Consider the following 17,631-nt stretch of genomic DNA (forward strand, 5'->3'; position numbering starts at 1 on the left):
TTGCAACACACACAAGAACTCAGTTGACCATGCTACGGTTTGTAATTAAATACAGAAGCATGCTGCTTGTACTGTAAATAATCCATCTGCTTATGTTTTACTCCCAGTGTGTGATGTTTAGGATTTGATGATGCAATGGACAGATTTCAGAAGCAACTGAAAGCTGATATCTACTTTTTAAAACTACTTTGATAAGTGAGTTGGCAACTTCATGAAAACAGCCAAAGCCGAGGAATGCAAGTTTGCAACAATCAACGGTTGCTTATTTTTTCCTTTTGTCAACCCACCAAACTAACATGATGTAAACAAGATGAATAAACTGCATTATGATTGAACAGTTTTGATCATTGCAAGGCAAAATAACACATGCCTCCGATTTCGGACACAATCCTGAACCTGTCTGAACATTAAAAAAAAGGTGGGCTGCACCAAAAGTGACCCCAGTAACGTTTAGAAGTTTATAATGAATTCAATTATTCTCGGAATAAAGAGACTTCTGTGGAGTTTGACAGTCAAACAGAAAGTCCTCCAGGAAGTCCTCTCAACGTTCAGCTCAGACCGGAGGGACGTCTCTGGAAGCACAGGTGACTTTGATGAACGCGCTCGCGACAAAAAACAAGTCAAATGTAAAAGAAGCAAAGAAATAAACACAAAACGCAAAGAGAACTTATGACACCCCGGGGTTTTTAGACTCGTTTTAAAAGGGACAAATGCAGGAGAGGGTTGTCGAAATGAAGGTGGAGAACGCAGCTTTCAGAAGCAGAAGTAGTTTGGTCTCACCTGAATCCGCCGCGGATCTTCGCCGCAGGTTCTCCACAGCAGCTGGCGCCAATGAAGACTTATTGTGGGACATTGTGTGTGTCCGAGTGTCCTGTATCGTCGGTGCGTCGAGGGTTCCCCCCCCTCCCCCTCTTTATGAAGTCGACCGTGCGGTCACTGCAGGTTCCTCACGGCAAACCCGCACACCAGCAAACCCGGAGAGTTTTAGAAAGTAACAATATGTACCAATACAATTTGAACTTTTTGGTTCATGTTGTACAAATTGAGTGAAAATATGTCATGTCATCTTTGTTTGTGTTAAGAAAATGAGGGATAACCTGTAAAAAAAAAAAAAAACAGGACAAAAAAATGTTTAATCGTTCAGCGGACAGAAACCTGAAGATGGAAGAAGATTTTTGAGGATCTGAAAATCATGCAATTTTTTTTTCATACAATCAGATGCTTAGCTCTGTGACTCAGGTGAAATAATAGCAATAAATGAGAGGCACAAACTGTGGCCAGTGCATTGTGTGACACAACGCACAACATCCACAGAGAGAAGTGAAGGGTTCCTTTTATTTACATATAAAAACAAAACAAAAAGTACAGCTGCACAAAGTGACAGTATAAGCTTATTTTTACACAGTTGGGAGACTAAACACAGAAAGCAACTCGAGGCCTGCGGGTAGGCCCAACTCTTTTTGACAGCTCACAAAAACAGAAGTTATTACTTTTCAGGGTACAAAGTAAAACCATAATCTTCACTTAGCCTCTTAATAATCGTTGAACATTAACATTTTGGGTGGATATCAGCTGTTCTTTATTTTGTTACCCAACTCCCTATATTGTAGAATTCATAGCAGTGTGGTAACTACTTACAACATAAATAATTCTCTATCATACACATCTCACATGAATATCTAGACACTTACATTAAACCACTTACCGTTGGCTAAGAATGACTTCAGCATCATTTATCCATGTTGAGTGTAAAATGACAACAGGTGAAGTTTTGGTTACAGCACAAGTACAGTGACAACTTTTTGTAGCATCGTTGACTCTTCCCTTTTTATTTATCATATCAGCAGAGTAATGAAGTGATTTGATATATAAATCTGTACAAATAATACCCTTGATAAGAAATCTATGAACATCCTATATACACGACACACATTTAGAAAGAGACTGTAAAATAGAAGCATTTACTTAAAAAGTGACCTCTGAGCCCACTGCCGTCTAAAATACGTCAAACACAAGAGTTTGAACTGGACTGAAGAAAGGAAAAAGCACATATGAAGCCCAGTTTATATTGAATATGTACAACAGATTAGCAAAAGTAGAAATACTGCTGTAAAAAATAACACTTTCAAGGAGAAAAGTTGTTCTGAAGTATACAGGCCACAGCATTCATTTCAGTGTTTGTTTTTTCCTCCAGGCCAAAAATAAGCTAATTGTAGGTTTATTGCACCAGGCAACCGAGCATAATGCAAATTGCACCTCACGTTAACTGTACATAAACATAGAGATAAAGGCTAAATAGTGGTGGGAAGAGAGAAATGGAGTCTTAGAAACACTTAATACAACACAAAAGAAGACCTGGGTTCAAAAGTATTTGCAAGTAGCCCGTAGCATTTTTAAACCTGTATGGTCTTCTGGAGGAGTCTGGTTTTACAGCCCCGGGGCAGTAAAAATAATGACACAAGCTGTCATTCAAAGAATAACAATATAATTGACTTTTAAAAGTTTGATCCACTGCGTTCCTCTTCAAATGTCCTTCGTGGTAATTCCAAAAAACAAGTCGACTGAACGTCATCTGTGACACGTTTAGAGTTGGATGTCTGGCTGGGCTGACGCCTGCTGATGAATACATAGGGGGTTCTGTTTCAAGCCATATAAAGTGTAGCTGCCTTTTGTCTTGTCATCATGGAGTTGCCTTTGAAATTTGATTGGACACAAATAAAGAATAAAAAAATAGTCTTTCATTAACTTATTCACAACATATTTTTTCACTTTATCCCTTTGTTTTTTGACCAAAAAATAATATATAAAAACTTCCATCTGGACCGGTGGAATTAGATGCACTTTAGTACGAATTTTGAAAGTATCCAGCACTTTTTGTAGCTTACTGTCTGTGTACCACAAAGCAATGCATCTGCGCTGTGCTCTTAGAAGTCAGAGTCGGCATCCATAAGCTCCGCCTCCATTAAATTGGTCCGGGAGTGAATGGGTCCATAGCCGGACCTTCGTCCTGCCGGTACCCGAGCCACGTGGGCCAACCTCTCTGACAGCCCGTCGGTGAGATCCGTCTCCCCCGGGTAGCTGGAAGGTCCACTGGGCTGCCAGGTGGAGGCTGACGGGAGACATCGTGGGCCGAGACCCAGATCCTCTGGGCGGTCGTTGAAGGTTGGAGGGTGGCTGAGGCTGTAGTTGTACCGACTGCTCTGGTAAGATGGATAGGGGCACCTCTGCTCACGGGACTGGGAGTGGGAGGGTTGGATGTCTGGGTAGGACCCTGGCAGGACTTCCTCCTCCAGCATCTGCTGTTGCCTCTGCCGCTCCCGCAGATTAGCGACCAGACTGGGGTGGCATGGCAACTTGGGCAAGCGAGGCACCGAGCTGCGACCAAACTCGCGCTGGCGATAAGCCTGGTTGTCCACCGCTTCCTCCGCTGGACGCACTTCCTTCTTCCTCTTCTTCTTCTTCTTTTTCCTCTTTATCATCTCTGGTGAGATCTCAGCCTCCACCATCCACAGCCTGTTCCTGTCCTCTGGAGGGGGTACTGAGAAGAAATAACAGACAGTAAGTCGGTGTTCAACAGTTCTCGGATAAAGAAAAGGGCAAAAGATGAAAAAATGATGGCGGGAAAATATGATTTGAAATGCTCAGCATACGTGAAGCAGGTGTAATGGTCTCCAGCTCTCACCTGGTGTACCAGTAGGAGTAACAGAGATGTCCTGAGGCAGGATGGCACCTCGTCTGGCCACCATCTTGGTCACATGCTGCGCCCAAGCTGATGACATGTCATTGGACGGCTCATTGAGCTCAAAATTTATACCAGCTATGAAGGAGAGAAGACAAACCACAACCTCTCCATTTACAACAGGGACAACCGAGGACAGCTTAAAACCCCAACATACACTTCATGGCTCCCCCACGGTGCCTCTGTAGCTCTGAACCGCTCCAAGCTAAACAAGCAGCCACAGCAGCCTCACAGCTTACACGAGCGGAGATGTGTCAGTCAGTTCTTAGCGACAGACATAACAGGTTTCCCTGACTGTGTAGCCTCGAAGCCACACTAAAGCCAACGGAAAATCTTCTCAGGCCAAATTAGAAAGAAAAATAACAAATAGTGGTTGTTTACATGAGCACATATGGTGCCATACCCGAATATATCTGCGTGGCTACATACCTCGAGGGACAAGTGAGAAACTATCTTTTTATATTTTGGGTGAAGCAGCCATGTACTAAAATGGTGAATTATTGAATAATATGCATTCAAGTATATGCATTCAAGTATAGCGACTAGAAATAGGCCAAAATCGGTGGAAAAATGACATAAAACTGAAGATTGCAGACTTCCGGTTGGGTTTAGAGCATGGTCCCAAGATACTTATTTGTAGGTCCCCATAGGATACATCTGCCTACCAACTTTCATACATGTATCTGAAACGTAGCGCTGGGGCTGCTCTTTTGAAATCTTGTAGGGGGCGCTATAGAAGCAATTTAAAACAGACAAGCCTAAGAAGGCGGAGCTTAGGGGTCTGAGAGGCTTTTTTTTGTGGGTCAAATTTCAAGTCAATCGGACATACTGGCCGAGGGGCGTGGCCGGTACGATTTGTAGGGGGCGCTAGAGAGCCATTTTTTTCCACACACATATGCAAATTTGGGCAGCAGAGTTTCTACACCAGATCTGACAGGTGCATGGCAAGTACCCCTACAAGGTCCATAAGAATCACAAAAAAGAATACCCCATACAATTTCAATAGGGCCTTCGCAGGCCCGACGTTGTCGGTTGCTCGGGCCCTAATGAGGTATGATCTCCACTATAAATAATCCAGATTAGACGCCTTGCAGTTTCAGTTATCTACCACAAAGTGGAAGTCTGCAAACATCACCAGACATGGTTTCAATCTTCATCCCAAGTAGAGGACAATGTAGCAAACCCGAATAAGTCAAAAGTGTTTTCTGTTCTCTGTAGTAAAATGTACTGAATTTATCCTCAATGATCAGTTTAGACTGAAATACTCACCCACTGGTCCTTCATGGGACACGGTGTGCATGCTGAAGGACAGCTCCTTCTCTGGGTCCTTGTGAAGCTCCTTCCTCAACGCGAATGCCTTGGCGATCATCTTGCTCTTCTTGATCCTCTTGGGTTCATCGTCACTACGGCCAAGAATCCTGACACGAGAACAGAAGGCAGGATCAGAAAGAGAGACACCGACACCGTCTGATGATTAGAAAGACCCGGTCGAGGGTCACGCGTTGAAGATGCCGTTCTTTTGCGTCACCCTGGATGAGACGGTCTTAAACCCGCACCGAAAACAATAATTCCAAGAAGCTGAATTACTGTTTTTTCTTCTTCTTCAAAGCCAGAAGGAAACTAATTCCTGTGAGTGAAATCCAAGTCACAGTGAGCCCTTGTGAGTGCTGTTACAAAACCAAGGATTAACACTCCACTCCAGAACATGAACGGGTTCTCCAGAACATGAACGGTTCTTCAGAACATGAACGGTTCTTCAGAACATGAACGGTTCTTCAGAACATAGGCTTCTCTTGCCTACTCCTTGCTACCAGAGACCTGGCAGCAAGGTCTGAGACCCCTGTTGTTAATGCTACACTTCGCTTGATGTTTGCTTACTTGCACCAGGTCCGTTTCCAGATGAGGATGGTGGCCTTGGTCCAGACCCAGGTACTCATAGCGATACCCGTCCCAAACATGGAGAACAGGTTGATTTTCTCCACCATCAGGCTGGGCCGGTTCTTAATGGTGCATTCTGGGATTGGCTTGTTGGTCTGAGAGGCGATGGTCACGTTGGCTTCACACCTGTTGAAAACATCGCAGAGGGGGAAAAGTTAACGCCTCGACCGTGCTGCATGCGCCTCGCACAACTTCTATCCGTATGACTGAGGTACATTGAAAGCCTTTCACATGTCGGGGGCAGGAGAGAGCAGTTTACATTTTTGAGGCCAAATTAATTCCAACCCAGCCAGTGTCAACACTGTGAGGGGATAGGGCTGCATTCACCGCTGCAGGCCGAGTGGCCGAGTGGTTTTTGAGACTCAACAGCATCAGCTTGTGGATTTCTGTGTGCAGAGTCTGCAGGTGGGCAGCGAGACCCGAAAGAAGAAGGACAATAAAAACGTACAGCACATATTCTCTGAAGCTCCTCTCCCATTCAGCCTGGTTGAAGAAGTCATAGAAGTGGCAGCCGAAGGTGATGAACACAAAGCCGAAAGCCAGGAATCCAAAAATACCTGACAAGGAGAAAAAGAACACTTCACTCCAAATATCATTCATACAGTGAGGACATGGACCTTAAAATATTTTGCACCTGGTGATGTTATTTCTGGTGATGATCAAAAATGTTCACGATTTGTGTTTAGTGTGCTGCTACAGACTCCTAAAACATTTCATTTCTTTAACACCCAGGTCTCAAAAGTGATTACTACCAGCATGATGTTTACCCTCATACTATTTCTCAGGTCGCCACCGTGGTGTGAAATGGCACCAGATGAGAGAACGTACCGAGTCGGAGCATCGTCTCGTTGATTTTGCTGGCAGCTTTCTCACTCAGTAGTCCTGGGTGGTTACTCTTAATGGAAAACAAAGTCATGACGCCTAAAAAAGGAGAAATAAACGGAATCAGTCAGTGTTGGCGGATGCGGGGATGAATCTGAGGAGGCCTTCTGGATTGGAACAAAAGCCTGAACGATTTGGATAGAAGAGTTAAAACTGCTTTACCCAGGACGGTTGCTGAGCTATTTTACTAGAACGTAAAAAACAGAACTCACCCCGAATGAGGAAGTAGCCGCCGACAACAAGCACCACTCCAATGGGGGCCAGCACGAAGCCAGCACGGTATCTGTAGTTCTTATAGCCGACGAAACAGATCCCGCTCACGGAGTCTCCGTCCACCTGTGAGTAAATGGAGCCACAACAGATGAGAAAAGAAATGATCTTTTCTCGTGACTCGTAAACCATTTTTCCTGTCTCAGAGAAGGGCTCCCGATACTCACCTCAGCGATAGCCAGGATGGCCACGGTGAGGACGAAGGGGATGGACCAGGCGACCATGTGGAAGTAGGAGGTTCTGCCAGACAGCGGCTGCTGCGTGGTGCCCAGGGCTTTGAAGGACGTGTGCCAGGCGTAGGTCAGCATGACGAACCAAATCACGCCGGACATCAGGGAGTAGTACACGATGATGAAGATGGTGACGCATGACAGCGTCTCTGAAGACCTGTAGGGAACGGACACAAATGTATTCGATTTTTAGGACTTATTTCCTCGACGCGAACCATCTCCGACGTCGTAATTTAGCGGTTGAAGACGTTCACGTACGACGGCTCCCCGAGTCGCATGGTGTTGTCGCTCTTGCACACGATCTCGTCGCGTGCTCCATCCAGGAACTGGGCCAGCCAGCCGATACTGCCCACGAAGAAACAGGCGTTGATGTAGAAGAGAATGACGGCTGGGTAGCGGTTGGAATTCCTCCAGTCGGCAAGAAACGTCGCCTGAAACAGAGGACGTTTTGAAAGTCCGAAGCGGGCGAGCAGAGGAATATCGAAGGAACATCCCGAGAAGGCAACACACGGAATGAGGCAGTTATGTCTCACCAGGGTGAAGAAGGTGCAGAGGAGGGTGATGGTGCCGAAGTACGCGATGTAGGCGTGCATGTCATTGTGCTCCTCCTCGGTGAACAGCGGGTTGTCACACTGGATACCGCAGCCCTCCACGTCCTTGTACCAGCTGGACTGAATGTCGGTCTTCACCAGGGGAGCTTCACACTGGCCCGACATGTTGAACTTCAGCTTCTGCACCTCATTCTGCACACAGAGGACACAAAGGTGAGCTTCTAATTCAACCCTGACCTTTTGACCCGCTTGGGGATCAATAGTCTCTCACACACACACACGCACGACAATGAAAGCGTACCGAACAGCCCATGGGGAATTTGTCACACTTGAGGAAGCCGGGCCAGCCTCTCTCCTGGTCTACGATGCTACATGGTCGCCGTGTAGCCAAACACAGGCTCTGACTGGGCAGCTCGACCCGGCCGTTCTCGCATTTGGGCATGTAGATGGCACAGAGCAGAGGCTGGATGACGGACCAACAGCGAGGAGCGTTCCGCAGACCTAGGACAGGGAAAAAAAACAAACATCTTAGAACATCCTGAAACATTCAAGTTGGACAGGAGAGATGTTCGACAGGACGCAGGCTTGATTCATCAGGCTGATGGTGGTGATGCTGGAGATGTGCACGCACACATAAGTAGTCAATCGCCTCATCAGCAAAAATGCCGCTCAAAAAAAACGTCTCCATCCTCACTTGCGCAGATGAGGATGGAACTGTGCTTTGTCGCACATGGTAGATCATCTAATTTTGTTAGTCAGATAAAATTAGCAATTTGAAGACATCACTCTCATTTTGTCGACAAATTGATTCATCGGGAAAATAATCTTCAAATTATTCGATAAGGAAAATAATCAGTGGCCGCGGCCTTATTTTGAACAATCACAAATGTCACAAAAACAGAACGCAACAATGAATCTGAATGTTTTAAATTTGAAATGTGAATGAAATGCCTCTCTGAGGATTCCTCAGGAGATGTGTGCGTGACAAACATGTATCCACTTCAACATGAGCACAGTTAAGAGTCAGCACATGAACGGATAATCTCTCCCTCTCTCTGTCCACCATCAGGCCGTCAGGCTCCTCATCAGATGTGGGGAGCCCTTGACACCTCTGAAGCTGTGGCCTGGGCCTGACAGATCATTAGTAAGTGCTGATGAATGTGAAGCAGAATATCTAAAAGCCTTTTATTAGTGAGAGTATCCTATTGTTGGCTCCCTAACACCTATGAGTGATTCCTTTTGTTGCCTTTAAGGGCTTTTAACCCTTCATTTCCTGTTGAGGCTCTTACCACTTCCAGCCTCCATCCCAGCCCATCGCCAAACCAATGAACATTATTATCACATATAAACAATGCAAACAACACTGAATATGAATGTGAAGTAAACGGATCCGTGTATATTATTTATTAAGCTGCTACAAATTGCAACCATGAACGCTACAGTTACAACTGTTTTGTTTTTATTGGATTACACAGGATGAGTACCAACTCTTCTTCTACGATCTTAATTATAAAACGAGACGGATCATATTGAGCCAAGTTACTGGGCCACATTAATTCTCACCGGACCACATGGTCAACTTCTCAAAAGCCTCATCCTGCGTGCTGGAGTCCTCCGCCAGGACCAGAGATGTATGCGTGTACGGTAGAGGCGATCCCAGACATGTGTTGTATTTAAGCGCCTCGCAAGTCGAGGTTTTCTTGCAGTTATCCTCAAACACAGTCCCGTTTGGAGACAACGCCGCCCCGGAGCCCGAGAGCCAGGCAGCCCAGACGCAAAGCATCCCGTAAAATCCAACAATGGGGCTCCGACCCTGGGAAGACATCTTGGGAGTAAAAAAAAAAGAATAAATCACTTTGAATTCTAGTGCTTCACTTGTGCTGTTTCCTCGAGCAACCCAAAGATGAAGCTTTCCTGGTTGGATTTCGAATAAGTTACCAAATTCGGCATGGTGAGGGGAATCTGCGGGGGCGCTTCAAAGTTTTCTCGCAGTCCTCCCAAACTTTTTTTATTCTGCGCTTCTCGTCCGATCCTCGCTGCGTCCTCTTGGATTCCTTCATTATCCAAATCCGAACAGCTCCACACAAAAAAACAACAACCCCGTCCTCACTTGCAGAAAAAACGCGTCGTTTGTTCAAAACAAGGTAAAGTTTTCATTCGAAGCATTTCGGCTGGGCACGAAAAAAAGACAGAAAGTTGCAGATTCGCCCTCCCCCCACCTCCAGAAAAAGAAAACTTGCCATGAAAAAGTCTGGATGTCTGTAATAGGATCTCCAGCTCAGACGCACCACCCCCTTCTCCTCGCCCCCCCCCCCTCCTTTTTATGCTGGCAGAAAAACAAGGTGATACATTATCCTACATCTCTCTACGTGTGTGCGTAAAAGTGGCTTGTCTCGTGAGAAGTGTCTGAAGCGGTGTTGTGGTCCTGAGTTGCAGCTCAGTGTGTGGATGTTTTTTTTTTTGTGTGTGTCTCTGGTATGCACATGGTGGGGGAGAGCTCGAGCAACAAAAACCTCCCCTCCCATCCCCCTCTGCAAGTGGAAGAATGTGCCTTATGGCAGGCCTTCTCAACAACGTCTCAAAGACCCCCAACACCTCACAGACCCCCCCATCTGACAGTTTTATTGTCATATGAGAGTTTTTTTTTTTGTAGTTTGTGCTGAATCATAGGATCTTATACACAACATGTCACCAGTGTCAACTTCAAGGGAGTGAAGCTGAAATGTCTCACTTTTATGATTAAGAACCCTCAGGTGGTCCTCAAACTGTCGGAGAACTACTGATCGACCAAATCAACATAGAGGGGCCATAACACAGCAGTCAATAACAACAGGATGTAATGTAATTATGTGTGCTTCTGATGCTGTACATTTTTTAATAAGAGGATAAACGGCTCTTCATAGTCTATTCGGTGCTTTTCATCATCTTTGAAAAAGGTTAAAGATTCACATGCTTCAGCTGCTCAAGAGGAAGGCTGAGACGTAAGCACAGATAAAAGCATTAGAATGAAATAAATACAAATGAAAGACGAAGTGAAAGAGATGACATTACGCAGCAATACACACCATATACAATACCCGAGACTGTATAAATGAATTGAACTATTTATGTGAAAATAAATCAGAAAAACGTCGATAACAAATACAATATTTTGAAAGAACACTGAGCCACACAGTATACAGATATTAAACATGTGCACTGATGATGCCGCCTTCACTTTTTAGTGAAACTACATTTTAGCTACACAGAAGATGTTTTTTTAAACATGTATAAATGTCTTTTTTCTGTCTGTGTGCCTTAAAAGGACAGTTAACCCCAAAATCAAAAAGATATATTTGTCCGGTTATGCAAAAATAATGAGCAGTTTGAGTAACCTTGTCCTGATTTCTGGAGGATAGAGATATTGCTGTTGAGTTTTTTTTCAAATGTATTATTTTAGTGCTTTGAGCACCACAAGCCGAGTGCAATATTGCACCATTCCATTGGAGAGAAGGCAGCCATCTCTATGGCCAACATCTCCAAAACGATGCGACGTGTTTATATGGCAGTAGTGTGCATGTTGGTATCTGAGGGAGGGACACAGTTTATCACTCAAAGCTACATTGAGTCCGTTTCCTCCGGGACATCCACAATGACCTGGGCTTAAGGTGGCTGCCAGAATATTCAAAAACTACAAGTGCTTAACGTAAAATATGAATGTACATAAAACACAATCTAAGTGACATGATTTGCTGCTGCTTTAAGTTTATTCGAATGTGCTTGAATAAGCCTGGTCACCACTAAATCTCAACCACAGTGCTGTTGTTATCGCATTAATTGGACAGTGCACTTGTGGTATTTGCATGGCTGTAGATGCTTTGTTTCTCTCCTGGTGTTCTGAGAGTAAAACTGGGTTAACTCTGGTTCCTCCTCTCTCTGTGTGTGTGTGTGTGTGTGTGTGTGTGTGTGTGTCTGGGCCTCCATGAAACCCACAGCAACATGGCCGCCTGAATGAGTCAGAGGCAAAAACCAGGGACCACACACAGAGCAGCGGAGCTCAGGCCAACACACACTCTCACGCTCTCACACACGCGCACACACACACACACACACACACACACACACACCTGTGCCATTCCAAATTGTGCAGCATTGGATTGGTGATGAAGTCCATTTCGTTTCGTGCTGGAGGGCAGTTACTGCAGCTTTAAACTAACACAGAAATGTCTTGTTTAGATTGCGGACTTGCGTCAAAGGCTGTTAAACATGCAGGTCTGTTTCTGCTCACAAAGATTACAGGCATCAGGTTTCAGGCTGAGAATGCCTCTCAACTCCGCTTTTCATTCGTCAGGCAGAAAAGAAACGGGTGGAGATGAGATGAGTGTTGGTTTGTGCTTCTTCACAGTTCAGTTAAACCTTTTTCCAGAGCTTCTCTGGAACCAAGAAGGAAAAGGTCAGCAGTTAAACGACAGCTCTTCATTTGAAAGAACCTAAACTTAAACTTATCACGTGATGAAAAGAGATAGAAAAACTGACATTTAAAGCTGTGGATGGCCTTCACAGACACAAAAAGTGCTTAACATTTACGGCCACACTAAACCCAAATCCGAACAAAAACATTTAAATACAGCTACAATTTCCTTTGCTGTCAGAGCAACTGAAGCTTTAATTGGTCGTGTATCAAGACAACAGGGGAGGGTATTTTTCGTGTTTTGGTTCCAAGTACTTTTTCTTTTTTCTCTTTCTTTCCACAGTCAGAGAACCTCAACCACTGTCTGCAAATACAAACTTGGCCCGTTCTCGTGACCACATCAACAAAACAACGCTCATTCACACTACTGTTTTCTTTGGTGGCGGAATTCCCCCACTCCTTTTGTATTTAAATTCAACAGTATTACAACAGAAAAGCGAGAAAAAAAAAGCAAGCGGTGAGAACAGGATATCATCGACAGCATTATGTAAAAAAATATGAACTTTGTTCAAAGCCTACGTGGCTTGGCAAACGTGTACTTATAATGGCAGCATGTTGAAAATAAGTACAGCAGCTCTGCAGGGCTGTCATCTGGCGACACGTGAGGAGGAAATGGCATCATGTGCAGTGTCAGGTCTATAGGCAGGACAAAAAAGTAGCCTAACATGGCCATTTTGATACGGAGAGTAAACATTATCTTTACAGTTAATAGTCAAATGAATCCTTAAAAAAAACATTGTGTAAAAAGTTTATTATACTGTTAGAATATTCCTTTTTTTTTTAAATAAAAAAAAGGTAAATGCCATTTCTTGGGACCAGAAGTAAATTATTTTCAAACGCATAATATAGGCTTGTGAAAGTTAAAAAAAACGACATACCAACGAGCATACGTGCCTGCTTTATCCACCATGTATAAAGTAGGCGGACCTCTTTGACACAGGTATGTCAACACATTGAAAACATGCTTGTTTTAGGGTACGCATTGCTAATGCAACAATAAAAACATCAACCAAATAGCAGGTGCATCTCACACACACTAGCAGCCGTAAGCAACATTGCCGAGCACGCATAGGACACCCTGTCTGACATTCCTTTATTAAATAAAAAAAATAAAATCAATATGTTAGAAAATGCATTTTCCCTTTTTGGGTAGTAAATATTTGCCGCGTCATGGATTCAGTTTGATGCCTTTGACAAAAAAATGACTTGTAATAGATGACACTGACAATATGACACTGACCACCAAAGTACTGTCTAAAGTTTGGTAAATTCAAGCATGGTCTATGACCAGTAGGCGGCAACAGAGTCCTGTTTCTCCATGCGTTTCTTTTGACCTCCACTTCCACAGTTCCATTTGAAAGACATTAATTGTAAGTCCACATGCCGGCTGAACACTGGTCATGTGTTTTTGAGTCCAATGATACTGAATGCTCAATACAGGCAGAGATGACTGTGTTTGTCAGACACATGTGGATCCCTCCTAACTGCCACCGTGTCTCTGGCACCGCTCATCAGAAACCGGTCTGATCCGGTCGGGGTCAGCTCCACGGGTCAGAGCTGTGCTTGAGGTTGTAGTTCTGGAGCTTGATCTGGTCTTTGATCTGGTTGATCAAAATCTGAGACAAGAGGATGCCAACCAGCTGGAGAGGAGAAAACACAAACAAGAGGGCTCACTAGCTGGGCTTAAATTGTGTGTGTGTGTGTGTGTGTGTGTGTGCCGTGCACCACATCCTACCTGTGGTATGGCCAGTCCCAGGGCAATGCCCCCCAGTAGGAACAGGTTACTGTGGATCCAGTTCACCAGTTTGTCTATGCAGCCATTGGTGTAGATGTGGTCTCCAGCTTCAATGTACTCTAAATTCTGCATTCCCTGGCCACACATGGTGTTGATGACCTGCTGCTGACGTACACATACAGTTGAAAGACAAATGCGTCAAGAGAAACATTCACAAAACACATCCAACACACATCAGGAGAGGCTTGTACAGAAGGTGACCTGGTCTTTGGACAGGATGCAGCAGGAGAAGGGGACAGAGCAGCGCTCTCTGCTGGGGTTGTCCAGGTTGCAGTCGAAGTACATGTTCCGGGACCAGTCGGTGTACGTCACACCACCGCAGCAGCCAAACTGAACACACAAACGAACGTTTTGAGATGCAAGACATCAGAAAGACACGTTCGTTATCTGTGTACATCCTGTTGACGATGGCAGTCTGTATTTGGGACTAAATCCTCACCTCTTTCTGACCAAAGTCAATGAGGTTTTGCAGATCAATGTCCTCTCTGTAGTGGACGACGGCATTATTGATCATCTCCGTCACTCTATTCCGAGCCTTGGCAGAGTATGAAAAAAGTAAGAGCACGTACAAAACGGATACATAATGGGTGGTTGTATGTCATATCATAAAATCGAAAGTAAAACTGCACATTTTAGAGAGGCCTTTTAATGTGAACAGCCCAAGACACACCTGTGTAATAAAAGCGAAAACAAAAGTGTTGCAGCTACTCACACATGCGATACATTTATATCCATACATTATTCTGATAGAGAAACCCCTCCACATTATTTCATTACCTTATCAGAGAAGACGAAGCCCAGAATCCCAGCAGCCAGCTGGAGCAAGAAGATCACCGTCAGACAGATACAGAACTGCGAGGAGGAAAGACAGAGGGATGTTTTACAGAACAGGCAGAAAAATCAAGACTCCGAAGAGCAAGAATTTACGATAAGCTAGTAAACACAAGACTGATGTGAAATTGATTTCAAAATAAAATCTGTTTCAAATTCATGAGTCATTTTCTTTGTGGAAGCACAAATACCGTACAAACAGGCACCAACAGCATGTCATATCTCTCTCTCTCTCTCTCTCTCTCTCTCTCTCTCTCTCTCTCTCTCTCTCTCTCTCTCTCTCTCTCTCTCTCTCTCTCTCTCTCTCTCTCTCTCTCTCAAAACATAATCTTTAGAGGATACATTGAAGCATGATTTACTGTCTGCAGAAGGCAGATGTTTTCTCGCAGGGAGCCCACGCAGCCACAGAAGGTGATGATGAACATGAGGATCCCCACGACCATCAGCATTATAGCGGGGTCCACTGCCAGACATGCCAGAGCTGCCTCTGAAAAGAGGAAGAGAAGAGGGGTGTAAAGACTGATGTGAGAGAGCAACTCTCTTTGACTTCTAAACAACAGAATTATTCCTCTCTGACAGGAAACATGAATGGAAGCCTGCACCGTCTCACTACAAACATGAGGAAAGACTGAATGCTTCATCACTGAAGGATCATTTACCTGCATGTTTCATCATGCGGGCGTACACGCCGATGCCCACCATCACCAGGGAGATTATCTAAGAACAGAGAGAAAAATCTTTACACTTCTTTGCATCTTAAAAAAATTACAATATTATGATAATAAGGAGAAACTACACGGCACCATAGCTATGTCTATACTTGTCCGAGGAGTGGCACCACTCACCAGGTAGCCTATATATGAGTCATAAAGACATGGATTTACTGCTAGAATAAAAGCAAATTTTCCCCAAAAATACACTCTACACTGTATGCTTTTTTAAGTAGCGTCAGTGCTGAATCGACCTGGCAGCAATCTGTACCTTTTCCTAAAATACAAAGAGCCTTTCACTCAGCGCTCCTCTCTCAGTCCCAATAGAATAATAGGGTGCCCTCACAAACACTCTTCCCTCCCTGAATGAAATGGATCCAGTTGCCACACTGAACCTTCTTGGGGGCTGGAGGGCAACGCTGGATGCGTCTGCTCCTTTTGTAAATGTTTGTTTTTACAGTGAATAAACCAGACACCTGAAGCAAACAGGTTTTAGTGTGTTTTGTTGTTGCATTAGCTGAATACATGTTCATAAAGTTCTTTTTTTTAAATGTTATGCTCAAACTAAGTGAACACTAAATGGCTATTTTTTTGTTACAAAACGGATTCAGTCACCTGGTTAATTCTACCAACTCAGCAAACAGCTCATTAAATGGTTTATAACAAACTCTGAACACTCCATGACATTTTCAGACAAGAAAAGAGCCGTGCACTTGCAGTTATCTCTGGTGTGTCATCTACAGAGCCTGAGGCAACAGAAATAACAACACATTCCACGTTCCAAGAGCTTCAAGTTTTTACAAAGCCTCATCCTGTCTGCGCACGGCCAGAAGTCACGAACGCGGCTGACACAGTCATACAGGTGTGTTTTGAGAGGCAGGGTTGAAAATGTAGAAGGAAATAGATAAAGAGAAGATCTGCAGTACTTTATGATGTTTCAGCACAGAAGCACTCCTGAACACTTCAAACTTCTTGTTGGTTCATTGTTCTCAACAGATATTATGTTTGAACTGTTTTAGTTCTCACTGTTTGTAATTTGCTACAGCATTTTTGCTCAACCAGCAACAAAAACAAAGTCTAAATCCCAACAAGATTAATCTGCAACAGAAATCTCCTTATGTTACAGTCCCTGAGCTCCTGATGCTGCAACCCACCGCGATGAACTTTGGTTTGTTAACAATCCACTGCCGAGCTTTAGTTAGAATTTCAACTGAATTCTTGACTTTTAAAGGATTAAGTCGTACAATTATTAACATCCCATGTGGGAGACAAAAGCCCATCGTCAGACGGTCTACAGTTCATGATGCAGTCACCCTGCTGTGTTCTGGAAACATCTCACTTAGTGTGAAAGTATTTTTCCACCAGTCAACCAGAAGTGGGGACCCACTTGTGCACGGCCTATCAGCATATGAATCAATGAAGGAGTCTGTTCCTTGGCAACTGAGTAAGTCTTGAAAGGACCGAGCCTGAAATGAAACCACAGCAGTTTTGTTGACTGAGGAAAGGTGTTTTAAACATTGTTGCTGAGATAACAACATGTTCACGTCGAGCAGGTTCTGAGCTCAAAATCCCCGAAAATTCTAAGAAGCCACAATAGACTTCTGATTTAAAAAATAAGAATACAACTTGTGTGTCAGCTCTACATATTAACTTCCCTTCTCCTCTTTCCCCTGACACTGTTTCACTTTTCGTAAAACGCAGAAGTAAATGAACAACTTCCTCGAATAAAGCAGTGGATGCTGCAACTGTCAGCAGAGTTTAACTTCAGCGACCAAATCTGATTAGCCGAGAAACATAATGATTAACCTGCGCACAGAGAAGAGTAAATAAAGGGGACCACGGTCTTTGTTACACGCTGGGTTTAACAAAAAAAAGAAGAAACACTCACCCAAAATATAAAATTAAACAAGAACACCAGGTACTTGACAACTGGACTGACGAAGGAGTAGTCGTCGCCAGAACCAGGTGCGCCTCTGCGTCCTCCCATGGTGACAATTATCCAAGCGTGTTATCCAAGTTGGCGCACAAATGAGCTTTTAAATGTCTACAAAACGAGTTACCGTAAGCAAAAGCAAAGACCGACGGTAATAATGGCGACCAGCTGTTGATTTCCGCCTGATACCTGAGCCGACACGTGCAGTTACAGTAGTCACCAGCTGCCGCGCGCGCTGTCTCGCCAGCGCTGACTGAGATTGTAAAAACTGGGTGTTACCGTCGTGTCTCACGCCTTTACCC

The 17,631-nt window shown here is 44.2% G+C and overlaps 2 protein-coding genes across 4 annotated transcripts; both read right to left on the reverse strand.

The window, feature by feature from the left end:
• Positions 1-1,316: 1,316 nt before the first annotated feature.
• Positions 1,317-9,822, reverse strand: smo (smoothened, frizzled class receptor). The gene is made up of 12 exons (XM_079294588.1): positions 9,174-9,822; positions 7,912-8,111; positions 7,593-7,802; positions 7,318-7,490; positions 6,997-7,216; positions 6,772-6,895; positions 6,506-6,598; positions 6,126-6,234; positions 5,618-5,803; positions 5,009-5,157; positions 3,683-3,817; positions 1,317-3,538 (listed from the first exon to the last, which is right to left on the reverse strand). The coding sequence occupies exons 1-12, from the start codon at positions 9,433-9,435 to the stop codon at positions 2,925-2,927; spliced, it is 2,475 nt and encodes an 824-aa protein (XP_079150714.1). The 5' UTR covers positions 9,436-9,822; the 3' UTR covers positions 1,317-2,924.
• Positions 9,823-12,288: 2,466 nt separating this feature from the next.
• Positions 12,289-17,515, reverse strand: tspan33a (tetraspanin 33a). 3 transcript variants are annotated; one of them, XM_079294107.1, is made up of 8 exons: positions 17,285-17,515; positions 15,346-15,403; positions 15,046-15,173; positions 14,633-14,707; positions 14,295-14,390; positions 14,057-14,185; positions 13,796-13,954; positions 12,289-13,700 (listed from the first exon to the last, which is right to left on the reverse strand). In XM_079294107.1, exons 1-8 carry the CDS (start codon positions 17,381-17,383, stop codon positions 13,599-13,601), a joined length of 846 nt encoding a protein of 281 aa, XP_079150233.1. In that variant the 5' UTR covers positions 17,384-17,515; the 3' UTR covers positions 12,289-13,598. The 3 variants fall into 3 exon arrangements, with proteins under 3 accessions (XP_079150233.1, XP_079150232.1, XP_079150234.1); XM_079294106.1 differs by having other exon boundaries at positions 13,796-13,957; XM_079294108.1 differs by lacking the exon at positions 17,285-17,515 and adding an exon at positions 15,668-15,705 and having other exon boundaries at positions 13,796-13,957.
• Between the last annotated feature and the right edge of the window lie 116 nt (positions 17,516-17,631).

Source organism: Melanostigma gelatinosum (assembly GCF_949748355.1).
Source record: "Melanostigma gelatinosum genome assembly, chromosome: 22".
NCBI classification, from domain to species: Eukaryota; Metazoa; Chordata; class Actinopteri; order Perciformes; family Zoarcidae; genus Melanostigma; species Melanostigma gelatinosum.

Coding starts and splice junctions, on each gene's coding strand:
- tspan33a (XM_079294106.1), bottom strand. CDS start 17,383: ATGGGAGGACGCAGAGGCGCACCTGGTTCTGGCGACGACTACTCCTTC. Junction 14,391..14,632: donor GCTTCGTCTTCTCTGATAAG/GTAATGAAATAA, acceptor TACTCTGCCAAG/GCTCGGAATAGAGTGACGGA. Junction 13,701..13,795: donor TGGGACTGGCCATACCACAG/GTAGGATGTGGT, acceptor TCTCCTCTCCAG/CTGGTTGGCATCCTCTTGTC.
- smo (XM_079294588.1), bottom strand. CDS start 9,435: ATGTCTTCCCAGGGTCGGAGCCCCATTGTTGGATTTTACGGGATGCTT. Junction 6,896..6,996: donor CCATCCTGGCTATCGCTGAG/GTGAGTATCGGG, acceptor ATTTACTCACAG/GTGGACGGAGACTCCGTGAG. Junction 3,818..5,008: donor GTCCCATGAAGGACCAGTGG/GTGAGTATTTCA, acceptor TCTCCTTCATAG/CTGGTATAAATTTTGAGCTC.